General features: G+C 42.1%; 1 protein-coding gene across 1 annotated transcript in view; it reads left to right on the top strand.

Annotated features, from left to right (window-relative positions):
• Positions 1-12,628, top strand: part of LOC126455805 (trypsin-1-like) — a 262,309-nt gene extending 249,681 nt beyond the window's left edge. Inside the window, exons 3-7 of the mRNA XM_050091566.1 lie at positions 1,766-1,899; positions 7,875-7,968; positions 9,072-9,176; positions 10,740-10,939; positions 12,485-12,628. Of these exons, the coding sequence (XP_049947523.1) occupies positions 1,766-1,899; positions 7,875-7,968; positions 9,072-9,176; positions 10,740-10,939; positions 12,485-12,628 (677 nt within the window). The remainder of the gene's footprint in view (positions 1-1,765; positions 1,900-7,874; positions 7,969-9,071; positions 9,177-10,739; positions 10,940-12,484) is intronic.
• The last annotated feature ends 1,307 nt before the right edge of the window (positions 12,629-13,935 follow it).

Raw genomic sequence — 13,935 nt, 5'->3', positions numbered from 1 at the left:
CTTATAACTGCCCTCTGGTTTCTGTACAAATTGTAAAGAGCCTTTTGGTGTAACTTATCGAATTTCTTTCTTAACATTTATTTATCAGCACAGCCGACCCTACATCACCCTCTCAAGATTTCCAGACCGTTGCCGGTCACCATGTATAATGTAATATTCGTTGTAGTTGTACTATTTATTTCTTAGCCTAGTTAACAGTTTTTATGTTGACATCTTTATATAATCTCATTAGCTGTACAGTAATGTTATCGGCATTTAACGGTTCAAATGGCTCTGAGCACTATGGGACTTAACAGCTGAGGTCATCAGTCCCCTAGAACTTAGAACTACTAAACCTAACTAACCTACGCACATCACACACATCCATGCCCGAGACAGGATTCGAACCTTTGACCGTAGCGGTCGCGTGGTTCCAGACTGAAGCGCCTAGTACCGGGAATTTAATCTGTGGCCTCTAAAAGACACGGTAATTAGCGTCCATTTTGGTTTATGGGTAAGTTTTTTACAAGAATTAAGTTCCGTGGTCTTAAGCATCATTGTCTCAGAAATATATGTTGGCGGGCAAAATATATTGCAATCGATAAACACTGTGAGCATCGTCATGCAAAGCAGACCACACTTATACTAGCCCAAACATGGGGTGCCTTATCGAGAGTTAAAATTGTCCACCCATCTAAAATTTGGTGTAGAGATACTCCTCAAGCAATGCATGCTGGTTGTTGCTCCCGACGGAAAAAAGAACGATGCCAGAGTATTTTGCGCTGTGTGAAAGGGTGCTTAACTGATTTCCATCCCGTCAGTCGCTGTAAGCCGCTATGCCACTACAGAAAAGTTTGAGTCTCCGACTGCTGTTTGCTGTTTCTAATTTCCAGTTTCTCATCGTAATAACGCATTTCGGTAGCTTTGGAGAATTGTCGCAGCAGGCAGAGCGACTTAACAATGGACTGTCCATGGTCCACGGTCATAGTAGTACTGATTTTCCCTGAGCTCAGGTACGGAGAACATTATCTTCTAGATACCTAGATGTCACCCTTCTTCATTTGTGCAAAATAGTTCAAATGGCTCTGAGCACTATGGGATTTAACTTCTGAGGTCATCACTCCCTTAGAACTTAGAACTAGTTAAACCTAACTAACCTAAGGACATCACACACATCCATGCCCGAGGTAGGATTCTAACCTACGACATTAGCGGACGCGCGGTTCCAGGCTGTAGCGCCTAGAACCGCTCGGCCACCCCGGACGGCCATTTGTGCAATAATCTTAGTTCGTATCAGAGAAAATTAATCTCAGTCACTATAGCGAAAGTTTACGTATGGAATTACAACTAATCGTCCTCGTTTATGTTAATTATGTCTTCGAAACAGTCTAAACAGCACAAAAAATGAGGTGTCGGGAATGTAATAGCAAATGGGTGATCACAGCTATTGGTAACTGAACGTTCAACTTCACCTTGTATCATATTTTCCTTACAAATTCCTGAAATTTAAAAATTCTCTCCGTCGGTAGGCTAACGGCGGAAGGCAAGTGACATCACGGGTGGTGATCCGCTAGTTGAGTGGAAACTTCAGACTCGGCGCCCGCTGTGGCTGTTGGAGAGAAGACGGCTATCTACAGACAATGGGGCACTATCATTTTTCGCATTTCATTGTTATATACAAAAACATATAATCTATGCTCACACACATATGTCAACAAAACATTGGAAATTTAATACAGCCAAGCGAGGGTGTGTTGACAGCACATTTCGTGGATCTTCTTCGCAGGCGAGTTTCCGTACCAGGTGTCCCTGCAGCACGTGGTGCTGGGTCTGCGGTACCACAACTGTGGCGGCTCCATCCTCTCCAGCACTGCCATCCTCACCGCAGGACACTGCGCGGTCAGCCTCGGACATTACGTCGTGAGTATGCCTACAAGGGTGCACTACACTACACTTGCATGACCTTTTTTTCCGCAGAAGTTTCGTTCAATTTGTATGTTCGATACCTGAGACACACATATACAGGAGGAAATATATTGTGACACTGGGTGGTGCTTTGGATTAGTTGAGATAGAACAGTGACCATCTCGTGCCATTACGGAACTCTTCCTTTAATTAGTCAGATCGAACGTGGCTTAGGACATTATGCTGACAGCTGACTTGCTTTTAACCCTTTCAAACCCTCTGGCTATAATTGTGTATGTTACCTTTTACTGTGTCTCTATTGCAACAAAAGAATTTTTTCAAATGGAAACATGAGGTACACATTTGTGAATGCTCAGCCTTTTTATCATGCGCAAGTGCTGCCAACTACCGGACCCGGACTTCTCAATGAAGATATCAGCAAGTCAATGTAACAGTGCACAGCAGCTCGTGACCACAACAATACACGGATGTGGTTGGTTGGCACTATTCCACGGTATAATTCAGCATTGTTATTGTTGTTCTACATGGTAATATTTGAATGATCACTGAAATATTTATTAAGATAGAGAATATTTCGCAATTAACCCGCCAGGGTAGCCGAGAGCGCTAACGCGCTGCTCCCGGGACTCGGGCAGGCGCGCCGGCCCCGGATCGAATCCGCCAGGCGGATTAACGACGACGGCCGGTGTGCCGGCCAGCCTGGATATGATTTTTAGGGGGTTTTCCACATCCTACTACGTGAATACCTGGCTGGTTCCCACGTCCCGCCTCAGTTACACGACTCGCAGACATTTGAAACTTTCACACTGTTTAACGATTTACACTAGACGCAGACAGCTGGGGTACACTAATTCCGTCCCGGGGGGTATTTGGTAGCGGCAGGAAGGGCATCCGGCCACCCCTTAAAATTAACCATGTCAACTCCATTCTTAACCCTGCCGACCCTGCGCGCAATGCGGGATAAAGGGAGTTGCAAAAGAAAGAAAGAAAGAGAATATTTCGTAATTAGTTGTTTTAGTCCATAAAATGCCAATGCCAAATGCACAAAGCTATTTTCGAAAACGGGTACTTATATTGCAACTGAAATCTTGCATCTAAAATCGTTAAAAATCACCTAAGAACACTACCATAAGAAAATTCCAGAAGAAATTCAGATCCGAAATGGTTAGTTTCATGTTCACCCAGTAACATCTGTTCTACCTTTTAAGGTCGGTTAACCCGAAGGGAGTCAACCAATTCAACATCTCAAAGCACTCTCCAGAAAAAATAGTTTAAGTCTTTCTACTATTAAATCATGATCTCCCAATAAAAGTAGATAATTTTACGTGTCCTCAGAGTAAAGCAGATGAAATACATTTTCAGAATATAGTGACCCACAGCTCGTAAATATAAGAAGCAGGGAAATTAATGAAAACGAGACAGGTGGATTAAAGTGAGTAAACTGTTTATTATTTCAAAAGTAGTAGCCATAACTATTAACACATTTACCCCACTGTAAGACAAGACAGTCAAAGTCTGCAATTTTGTATTGAAACATTATTGTACCCAGACTTGCAGCTCTCCTTCCACGGGAAATCGAAGTCCACATATGTCTTTCTTCAGGGCTCGAAAAATGTGGAAATCCCATACGTAGAGATCAAGATTGTAAGGAGGATGTGTGAGGGCTTACTAGTGAAAAGACTGTAGTGTACTTGAGACAATAGGCACGCCATTTCCGGTAAAGCCATGATGACATTTTTCTTTGACTGTGTGGGCTAGCTACACATTGAATTTCTGGAACACAGCACCACAATAATGCACAATGGTACGTGGACACATTGCAAAAAATGGAAGCAAGTCCAAACGCCCAGGAATGATGACGGACGGCATCATTCTGTTGTAGGATGATGCCGGCCCATATTTTTCCAACGTTGTTTCAACTACGCTGCAAAAATTTGGCGGGGAAGCCTTTACCATCACAAAGCCCCATCTCTTCCCATGGGATTTCCATATTTTTTGGAACCCTGAAGAAAGATTTGCTTCGGATGAAGAGGTGCTGGCCTCGGTACAATCACGGTTTTGCACTCAACCGCATATATTTATCCGTGAACACACTGACCGTCTTTTAGAGTGGCTCAATGTATTAATACTTATAGTGACTACTATTGAAATAATAAACAGTTTATTTACTTTTATCCATCTGTCTCGTTTTCATTTGACTGTCACTTGTATTTCATGATCGTCGTGAGTAGCAGCCAATAGCTGAATTTAAAAATTCTTTAACAATCACTCGACAGACCATCAAAAGATCCATAAAATGATTTAACATCATATTAGGCGTTATAACATCATGTTAGGCGTGAGATAATAAAATGAATTCCATGAATTACTGTGTGACGACAGTGACGAATTTATAGATTTTATTTTATTAAAGATTTATTAGTTATTTTAAACGTCTAATAAGATGCAGGCAATGCTTTTATGAATCTGACGATGATCTGTGGTTGCTGAATAAAGAAATTTTGTCAGCAGCTCTTTGAGGTAATAATGGCTTTCCTCACGGTAGATGATGTTGACGCTAATAGTACATGAAAATAATGTTCTTCCAACGGTACGCACTATCATCGAATCAGTAGTTCATCTCGCCATTACCGAAAGAATATCATTCTTAGAACATCTCTTTATTAATTAACAACTAAGAACCAAGATGTGAATATTTCTATCAAATCCTGCTCGCCACTCGCGGAATCATTTTGTAATGTGTCGTGATAAAATTGGTTACTTTATTTCAAGTATATCAGAACAAATTTTAATGAGCAGTATAATATACTGAGCTAGAATTCCTCTGGCGTCTTCATATAGTGACGACAAACTTTACGCTGAAAATAAGTGAAAGAAGAATGAAGTAATACCACAGTAAGATAATTTTATTAACACTTCATCGGCACTTTCACTCACAAAATGAAAAGGTGAACAAAATCATTGAAACAAACTCATCAAGCGGCTCTTAGTTGCATGCTCAACGCTGTTATGGATATTTCTTCTTGGCTGTGGAAAGGATTAAACCCCTCATAATGAAATATCAAAAGTTTCTAACAAAGCAATCTAGCAAAACACTCTAAGACAAATCGACGCACCACGAAAGAATTATCCGAATAGGGCGTAAATCAGTACATGTGATATACATGTACAGACAAACAAATGATTACAATTTGAGAAAAACAGAATGATTGTTCAAGAGAAAGAGCTTCACAAACTGAGCAAGCCAGTAACGTGTCGGCCCACCTCTGTCCTTTGTGCAAGCAATTATTCGGTTTGGCATTGACTGATACAGTTGTTGGATGTCGTCCTGAGTAATATCGTGCCAAATTCTATTCAACTGTTGCGTTAGATCGTCAAAATCCCGTGACAGTTGGCGGCCCCTCCCCATAATGCTCCAAACGTTCTCAATTGGAGAGATATCCGGCGGTCTTGCTGGCCAACGTAGGGTTTGGCAAGCACGAAGACAAGCACCAGAAATTCTTTCCGTTTTTGGTGAATGAAATGTATGTCCAGGATGACTTGCCGCGAAGGGTAACAAAACAAAACCAAACGGGTTCTTCTATGAAAAAAAAAATGGCTGCTCGGTCCATCGCTCCTGACTGTCGAGCCGTACAGCTGGCGTCAGTCAAGTTGGTATGCCACCACTATCTGAGACGTCTCCCTTCACTTCTTCGGCCTGGAATTGAGGGCTGGAGAGGAATTGAGCCCTGATGGTCAGCGAAGACGTGTGTTGAGATGCCCCGGACAGTGGTGGGTACCAAGTTGCCCTTCATTCCGAGCCACCGCATGGCTGTGTTGACTTAGCCGCTGCAGCTACATGCAGCGCCAGTGGCTACGTAGTTCGCCTGGCTGCCGCTAGAGGTCGGAGGATCGCGCTATAGTTCTAACTAAGAGCGATTCGCTGCTAAAAATACCGGATGCTGCCGCCATGTTGGATTATCAGTGCGGTACTTCCTGCCGCGCCCAGTTAGGAGCTACTATCTTCAGGAAGTGTGACGTATGGCGCAGCTCTTGTCAGTACTTGCAGGCATGTAACTCATGTTCTGACTGCTTTCTGCGGCTGTGTATTATGAAGCTGCTGCACTTTATTTTATTCGAAGCAACTGCATGTTTTTTCCAAGCCATGCATCTTATTTAATTACTCATAATGATTATATCATTTCATTGATTGTATCTGCAGGAATTCCGACTCCTGGGGAGGTGGGTGGGTTATTTTTTATCTATAATAAACAATACTATACATTGATCTTGTCAAAAGCCGAGAAGCGATTCTTCTTACAAGGGAACCTCCCCATCGCACCCCCCTCAGATTTAGTTATAAGTTGGCACAGTGGATAGGCCTTGAAAAACTGAACACAGATCAACTGAGAAAACAGGAAGAAGTTGTGTGGAACTGTGAAAAAATAAGCAAAAGATACAAACTGAGTAGTTCATGGGAAGATATGCAACATCAAGGACACTGGGATCGCAGGAGCGCCGTGGTCTCGTGGTAACGTGGGCAGCTGAGGAACAAAAAGTCCTTGGTTCAAATCTTCCATCGAGTGAAAACTTTAATTTTTTATTTTCAGTTTATGTGACAAACTCTTATGTTTTCATCACTTTTTTGGGAGTGATTATCACATCCACAAGAAAACCTAAATCGGGCAAGGTAGAAGAATCTTTTTACCCATTCGCAAAGTGTACAAGTTAGGCGGGTCGACAACATATTCCTGTCATGTGACGCACATGCCGTCACCAGTGTCGTATAGAATATATCAGATGTGTTTTCCTGTGGAGGAATCGGTTGACATATGACCTTGCGATCAAATGTTTTCGGTTCCGATTGGAGAGACATGTCCTTTCGTCTACTAATCGCACGGTTTTGTGATGCGGTCGCAAAACACAGACACTAAACTTATTACAGTGAACAGAGACGTCAATGAACGAACGGACAGATAATAACTATGCAAAAATAAAGAAAGTAAAATTTTCAGTCCTGGGAAGACTTGAACCAAGAACCTCTCCTTTTGCAGTTGTTCACGCTACCACGGGACCACGGCGCTCCTGAGCTCACGTTCTCCTTGTTATTGCCTATACGGCACATGGACTACTGAGTTTGTATATTTTGCTTATTTTTTCACAGTTCCACACAACTTCTTTCTGTTTTCTCAATTGATCTGTGTTCAGTTTATCAAGGCCTATCCACTGTGCCAACTTATAACTAAATCTGAGGGGGGTCCGATGGGGAGGTTCCCTTGTTAGTGTTTTAGCTCTCAGGGGCACTCTGGGATGCTCTCTGGGTCATTCTGGGATTGTCTCTGGGTCACTGTGGAATTTTTTCTAGGTCTTTTTTTTATTCTCTTAGTTGGCAGACTTATTTCAAAATGGTTTATTTTTTGTTGTTATGTATTTGTTTATAATTTTATTTCTTTATTATAAAGCAAGATAATGACCGCCCACACACGACGATTGTCTCTAGTGCTTGCCTTCATGCTTGCCGTACCTTAGCTTGACCAGTAAGGTCGACGGACTTATCCTCACTCCAGAAGGTATGGAGCATAATGCTCAGCGCCCTCCTACCAGCTTGGGGTTTTGATGATCTAATACGCCAACTGAACAGAAACTGACACGACTTCCCTCAGGAGGACGTCAAACAGCTTTCTCAATCAAGGCCAAATGGAATAACTGATTGCATAAGGTCCAGAGATGAACAAGTGCGTTATTGACCCATTCTATTTGTGATGCTCTTTCTCTTGAATTAACCATCCATTTTGTTTGCGTCCACATGTGCATCACATCCAGCGATTTCCATTCCATTCGGATGATTCCTTCGTGGTGGATTGTTTTTCTCTGAGAGTGTAGATTGTACATTGAGGCTATCAATTCTCTCTGAAGACATATTACAAACTGCCTGGAACCGAGATACTCTCAATGGAAGCACATTTGACGGTGCAACGTTTGGTTGACAGGCCGTGGCCGGAGACTACGACCTGAGCAGCAACGAGGGCAGCGAGCAGGAGATCCGAGTCTCGGACCAGACGGTGCATCCGCTCTATCCAGGGTGAGTACGAAACATGTAAACCCAATGCCAACGCCGTTAACAGAACCCCGTCATTTTAAGGGACCAAAAGTCGAGTCATGAGTTACTGATATACCTTATTCCATAAAACTCAATTGGGTTTAGTCGTATAGCACATATACATCTAGTTCTACATGGCTACTCTGTAAATCACACTTCAGTGGCTGGCTGAGGGTTCATCAAACCATCTTCACGCTGATTCTTTGTTATTCCACTCTCGAACAGCGCGCGGAAAAAAATAAGAACGATATATTTCCGTACGAGCTCTTATCTCCCTTATTTTATTATTGCGATCGTAACTCCCTACGTAGGTCGGCATCAAAAAAATATTTTCGCCTTCGAAGGAGAGTGGTGGTCATTTAAATTTCGTGAGAAGATCCCGCTGCAACGAAAAACGACTTTATTTTAATGATTTCCAACCCCAAACCTTTCATCATGCCCATGACACTCTCTCCAATGTTTCTCTATAGTACAAAATGTCCTGCCCTTCTTTGAAATTTCTCGTTGTACTCCGCAATCTTGTCCAATAAGGAACCCACACCGCACAACATTACTCCAAAAGACGACGGACAAGCGTAGTGTAGACAGTCTCCTTAGTAGATGTGTTTCGCCTCAGTGTTCTGCTAACAAAACGCAGTTTTTGATTCGCCTTCCCCACAACATTTTCCATGTGTTCTTTGTAGTTTAAGTTGTTAGTAAATGTAATTCCTAGGTTTTGTTGTATTTATGGCCTTTAGATTTGATTGATTCATCGTGTTACCGAAGATTAACGGATTCCTTTTAGCACTCATGTGGATGGCATCACTCACTACTCTTTTAACTAAAGTAAGATAATGCATAGTACAGAATCCAGATATGTGACTTTGTACATATAAAAAGCCATTTTACCTCAATAACTGAACTACAAAAGTTAGAATCATGGCTGTGAAAATCGAAGAGAAATCCAGTTGAGACGGACGCATTTTCTTTTGTTATAGACTAACATACGAATAAGTTGTTGTTCTGTATGATTCGAATGTTAATAGCACTTAATAACGCTACTAGCCTAACACAGTGCCTACAGAGAACATTTTTTATTTCCTCAGAGGTGTAGCTGCAAACGACATCGCCGTCTTCACCTTGCAGTCCTCCCTGTCCCTGGGCACGTACGTCCAGGCCATCAGCTTGCCCAGCGCTGGTTCAATCCCTGCAGGTATGCCAGCTCATAACCGTAGCTGTTTACTCACAAGCAGAGGGTAGGTGTTTGTCATACTGTCCAAAATATTTAGCAATTTCAGCAAAGCTTTCATATGCTGGTGAGGAAAGAAGTTTGAAGGGGATTGCTTTCTTAGTGAAATCACTCATAAGTGTGGAGCTCTGTGGGTATGGCAAAATATTAATTACTGTTGGGAGTGAGGCAGTAAGATGCATGCTTTTGCGCATTTTACAGGGTATCAATCAGCTTTAGTCGCTACGCACACTTCATCAGCAAAATTACTTCTATGTAAGGGGGGAAATTGAAATGTTTATGTACGACGGGCGTTCAATAAATAGTGCAAAATATCTTTTTTCTGAAAGCAGATTGATTTTAGGATTCCAAAACACCATAATACTCCCCGTCTTTTGGCAACAAAACCTCACTTTTCAACATAATTTCCGTTCAATGCGACTGTCTTACGCCACCTTATTGGGACGTTTTATATGCCAGCATGTAGGCTACCACTCACTGGTCGACGTCGGAGGAAACGTCTTGTTCCATCGATGACATCGTCCACATACTGCTTTCTTCACTGGGCCAAATAGATGAAAGTCGAAAGGTGCGACATCTAGCCTTTAGGCCGGATGAGGAACAATAGAATGAACTTCTGTGAGCTCGTCTCTGGTGAGCAGCTTTATGTGAGACGACGACAAACGTCTCGCGCAGTGACTCACCGTGCTTTTGTTCACTGAAAAGTCTGCACAGACATTCGACAAGGATTATGAATATCCGCGACGCTCTGGCTTCCCAGGAAAACAACTCAGTGACAGTTCACTGGTTGGAACGCACCTCCGTTACAGACGCCATTTTGAAGGTTACGTATAGCGCCGCCACCTATGGGAACTTCATGGAACTACAGGGCGTGAACCTGGAATATTCCATTAGGCCCATAACAAACTCCGCATTTTTTAAACCGAAATTGACCAAAAAAATGTGTTGCATTACTTAAAGAACGCCCCTCGTATATGAGAACACTACCTTACCAGTGTTTTCGAAGCATCTGGGAAAGCGTTGTATAAGGAACTTGTAAAACATCTTTGTAAAGAGATGTCAGAGTCGCTTGTGACCAAGATGGAATAAATCGCAAATTTGATGTATTATTTTGTATATGAGTCACTTGCGACACTATTCAAGAATTTGAGATTCATCTCTGACTTAACAAAAACTTCGGAAAATGGGGAAGCTTTGGGTATAACGTCCTGCTGACGTTGACACCATCCGAGAATGAGCACAAGTTCAGAGCTCGGAAGTATCAGTAAGGAAATTCTCTACGTATTTTTCGAAGCGACCAATTGGACGATTGCTTTAACCAATTTGCAGAAACGATGGGAAACCTAAATCAGAACGGACTGATGGGTGCGTTGGGACAAACTCTTGATGAAAAATAAACTGTTAAATTAAGAGACCTTTTATATTATGCAGCTTCCTTCAAATCTATTGCGACCACCCAAAGTATGATCAAGATTGTGTTGTGAGACCACTTAGTCTGCTAAGCATTGCTTTTTCATCTGACACCAGGTGGATCTACCGCAGTCGTTTCTGGCTGGGGTACAACGGAAACGGCCAGCACACCTGATATTCTGCAGACAGTCGACGTCAGCATCATCGACTACGAAACTTGCAGCCAAAATATCGACGACCTGGATTTGGGAACCAACCCGCTTACGGAGACCATGGTCTGTACGGGACCCATTTATGATGGCATCTCCGTCTGCAGTGTAAGTTACGATTTGCGATATTCCAGGTTGACACATTACATGTTTTTAAATTTGTTTATTAATTTTAGTCTAGTTATCCTAGGCGTGTTTTCAAGAGCGTTGAACTCATTTAGTGACCAAAGGAGGTGAGTACATGCGGTTATTTAGCGAACATAGGAATTATGTTTATCAGTAAACCACAAACGCGTCTTAATTTTTGCCCTGATGCTACACTTAGGATTAAAAAATGCAGGGTATCTGAAAAAGAATGACCTGATTTCAAATCTTCGCATTCATAAAAATACTACAAACATAGGATGAACTGCAAAATTCTCACAAATTCTTAAAGTTTTTGTTGTTCTTTTACAAATGCTCTATGTGTGCTTCAGAAGCACCAAGAACAACACGTAGACAGTAACTGAATTCGTCATAAACGTGACGCAATGTATCCCCTTTAACAGAGGTTATGGTGGGTGTCATTTTGTTCTTCACTTCGTCTTTGTAACAGGGTAAGGGGGAGATCAACACACTTTCCTTACCATATCCCCTCAAGAAGAGATGGTATGAGGTCATGTCCTGGAGGCCAAGAATGCAGGGCAGCGTCTCGGGGTCCCGTGCGCCTTATCCAAAGTTGGGCCAGAGGGTTGTTGAGAAACTGACGTAAGTTGTTGTGCCAGTATGGTAGAGCTCCTGCTTGTTGGAAAATGAAGCCATAGGAATCCTCCTGAAGCTGCGGAAAAAGCCAGTCCCGCAGCATTTGAAGACAGCTCAGCGCTGGATGGGGCGGATGGGACACCGAAGCACTGTTCTGCATTCTTACCCTCCAAGGTCGCCAGACATGACACCATACGATTTTTTGTTGTGAGGATATGTGAAGGGAAGAGCGTCCATCCCCCCTTTACCTCGTGACAGAGAGCAAGTAAAGAATGGAATAACAGTCGCAATAGCTTCTATAAAAGCTGATGCACTGTGTACAGTTTATGGCCAATTTAGCTATTGTCTAGATGTCGTTGTAGTTGCTGCTGGTGGAAAAATACAACATATGTACCAACATAGCTAAACCTTTAAGATTTTGATCAGTGTTTTACACTGTATCCCATATTTGTAGTACGTTTTTATGAATTGTTTGGAGTTTTGAAATCAGGCCACTCTTTTCGAAGCTTCCTCTATAATATTTCCTTAATTGTTCGAAGCACTTTAGGGAGTTGATTTAGCAAATTTCCCAGTTATTGATACTCTACAATGGTTCATACATTCGGACTATTCTCTTAAGTAATCCCGTGTCACTTGGTAATGGCCTACGAGACGATACCCGTAACTACTCTAAAGATATCGTAGGCAGCTGATGCTGTTATTCATTCGAACTGAAAATGTGGCACGCTGGGCCTGTTATGATTAACTCAAGTTTTTTTTTTCCTTTTTTTGTGAAATGTTACGTCTCGCAGAAATGCAGCCATGAAACAAGGCTAAGTGTAAAATAACTGCATAGGTTATTCTTCCTAGAAGAAAGCTTTCTAGGAGTGCTGAGATTTTTCCACTGCCTCATGCGTGTTTCACTGTGTTCAGGGTGATTCCGGTGGTCCCCTGGCTCAGAACGGCGAACTGATCGGTGTGGTGTCCTGGGGAGTGGACCCGTGTGGATACCCAGGCGCTCCGTCCGTCTTCACCAGGGTATCCGCTCATCTTGACTTCATCAACCAAAATCTGTGAAGAAACACCTCACTTGTATAAATGATATTACATATTCTCCGACTGCACTTCATTTCAACTTCTCATAACCATTGTACTAGCTACATCTGAATTTCGAACATATAAATGTGCCATTCCAAAATAGTATTCATCTGTTTTATTTTTTTCCGAACTGTGTGTTAGTTTAATAGTTTTGGTACCGTTTAACTAAATTAACATAAATAAGTGATCTCTGTGTGGCATCGTATGAGATGAATTTTAGTGGCAACACCAAATAAAACGAAACTACATACTACACTACTACTTATATACATTAATCAACACATACCATTTTAAACAAAGGATTTTTTCTCTCTTTGGCATATCAAACAAGATATACTTTCCAAGCAGATTTAAAAAATACAGCAGCCAAGAGCGACTAACTACTGGTGCACTTTTTAACCAGCCTGAATATAAAAGTTACATTATAGTGTAAGTAGTAGAGACGACTGTAAAGTTGAAAACAAGTTACAAATAGCACATCCACAGCAGGATTTGTTAAAGAAATGATACTACATATGTCGAACATTTAACACTAGCATACCAGATAATCGTAATCACAAATAGCAACAATATATGCTCCATATTAAAACCATAGACCTGCTATAGCTAAATCACCATAGCAGAATACAACCATACAATAAATGACCAGGTATGTATACTCATTTGCTCACAGGAAGTCTAAAAGCTTAGTGCCAAGAGACACATGCAGCCTGCAATATGAGAAGAGTTGTAAACACTTGCCGACCCTTGATCATTAGTATATCTTAGCAAGACGAAGACCGTCCCAATAATTCTGACGCAAAGTATATTTGTCGTGCTGTAGGAGTACGCCTTCCAGTTCAACTGCAGAGAAAGATCAGACTGTGCAGTCGACAAAGGTATTTAATCGTCAGGACCAGTGTTGCTATTTTACTCACGTTCTTACTGGTCCATGGACAAGTAGCAGCGGTGACCGAGCGGTTCTAGGCGTTTCAGTCCGGAACCGCGCAACTGTTACGGTCGCAGGTTCGAATCCTGCCTCGAGCATGGATGTGTGTGATGTCCATAGGTTAGTTAGGTTTAACTAGTTCTAAGTTCTAGGGGACTGTTGACCTCAGATGTTAAGTCCCATAGTGCTCAGAGGCAATTTACCAGGTAGCAATACTGCAGTACGGCCAGTCAAACTGATGGAGTTTCTCTGTAATAACAATCGAAATGTCCTTAGTTTGATCAGATCGCTACACGGTTCACTCCGAGGAAAACCTAAGGGAAACTGGCACCGTCCATGAAAGCATACGCACATATAT

This window comes from Schistocerca serialis, chromosome 2, assembly GCF_023864345.2.
Source record: "Schistocerca serialis cubense isolate TAMUIC-IGC-003099 chromosome 2, iqSchSeri2.2, whole genome shotgun sequence".
NCBI lineage: Eukaryota > Metazoa > Arthropoda > Insecta > Orthoptera > Acrididae > Schistocerca > Schistocerca serialis.
This window is presented reverse-complemented; position numbering and strand designations above follow the sequence as displayed.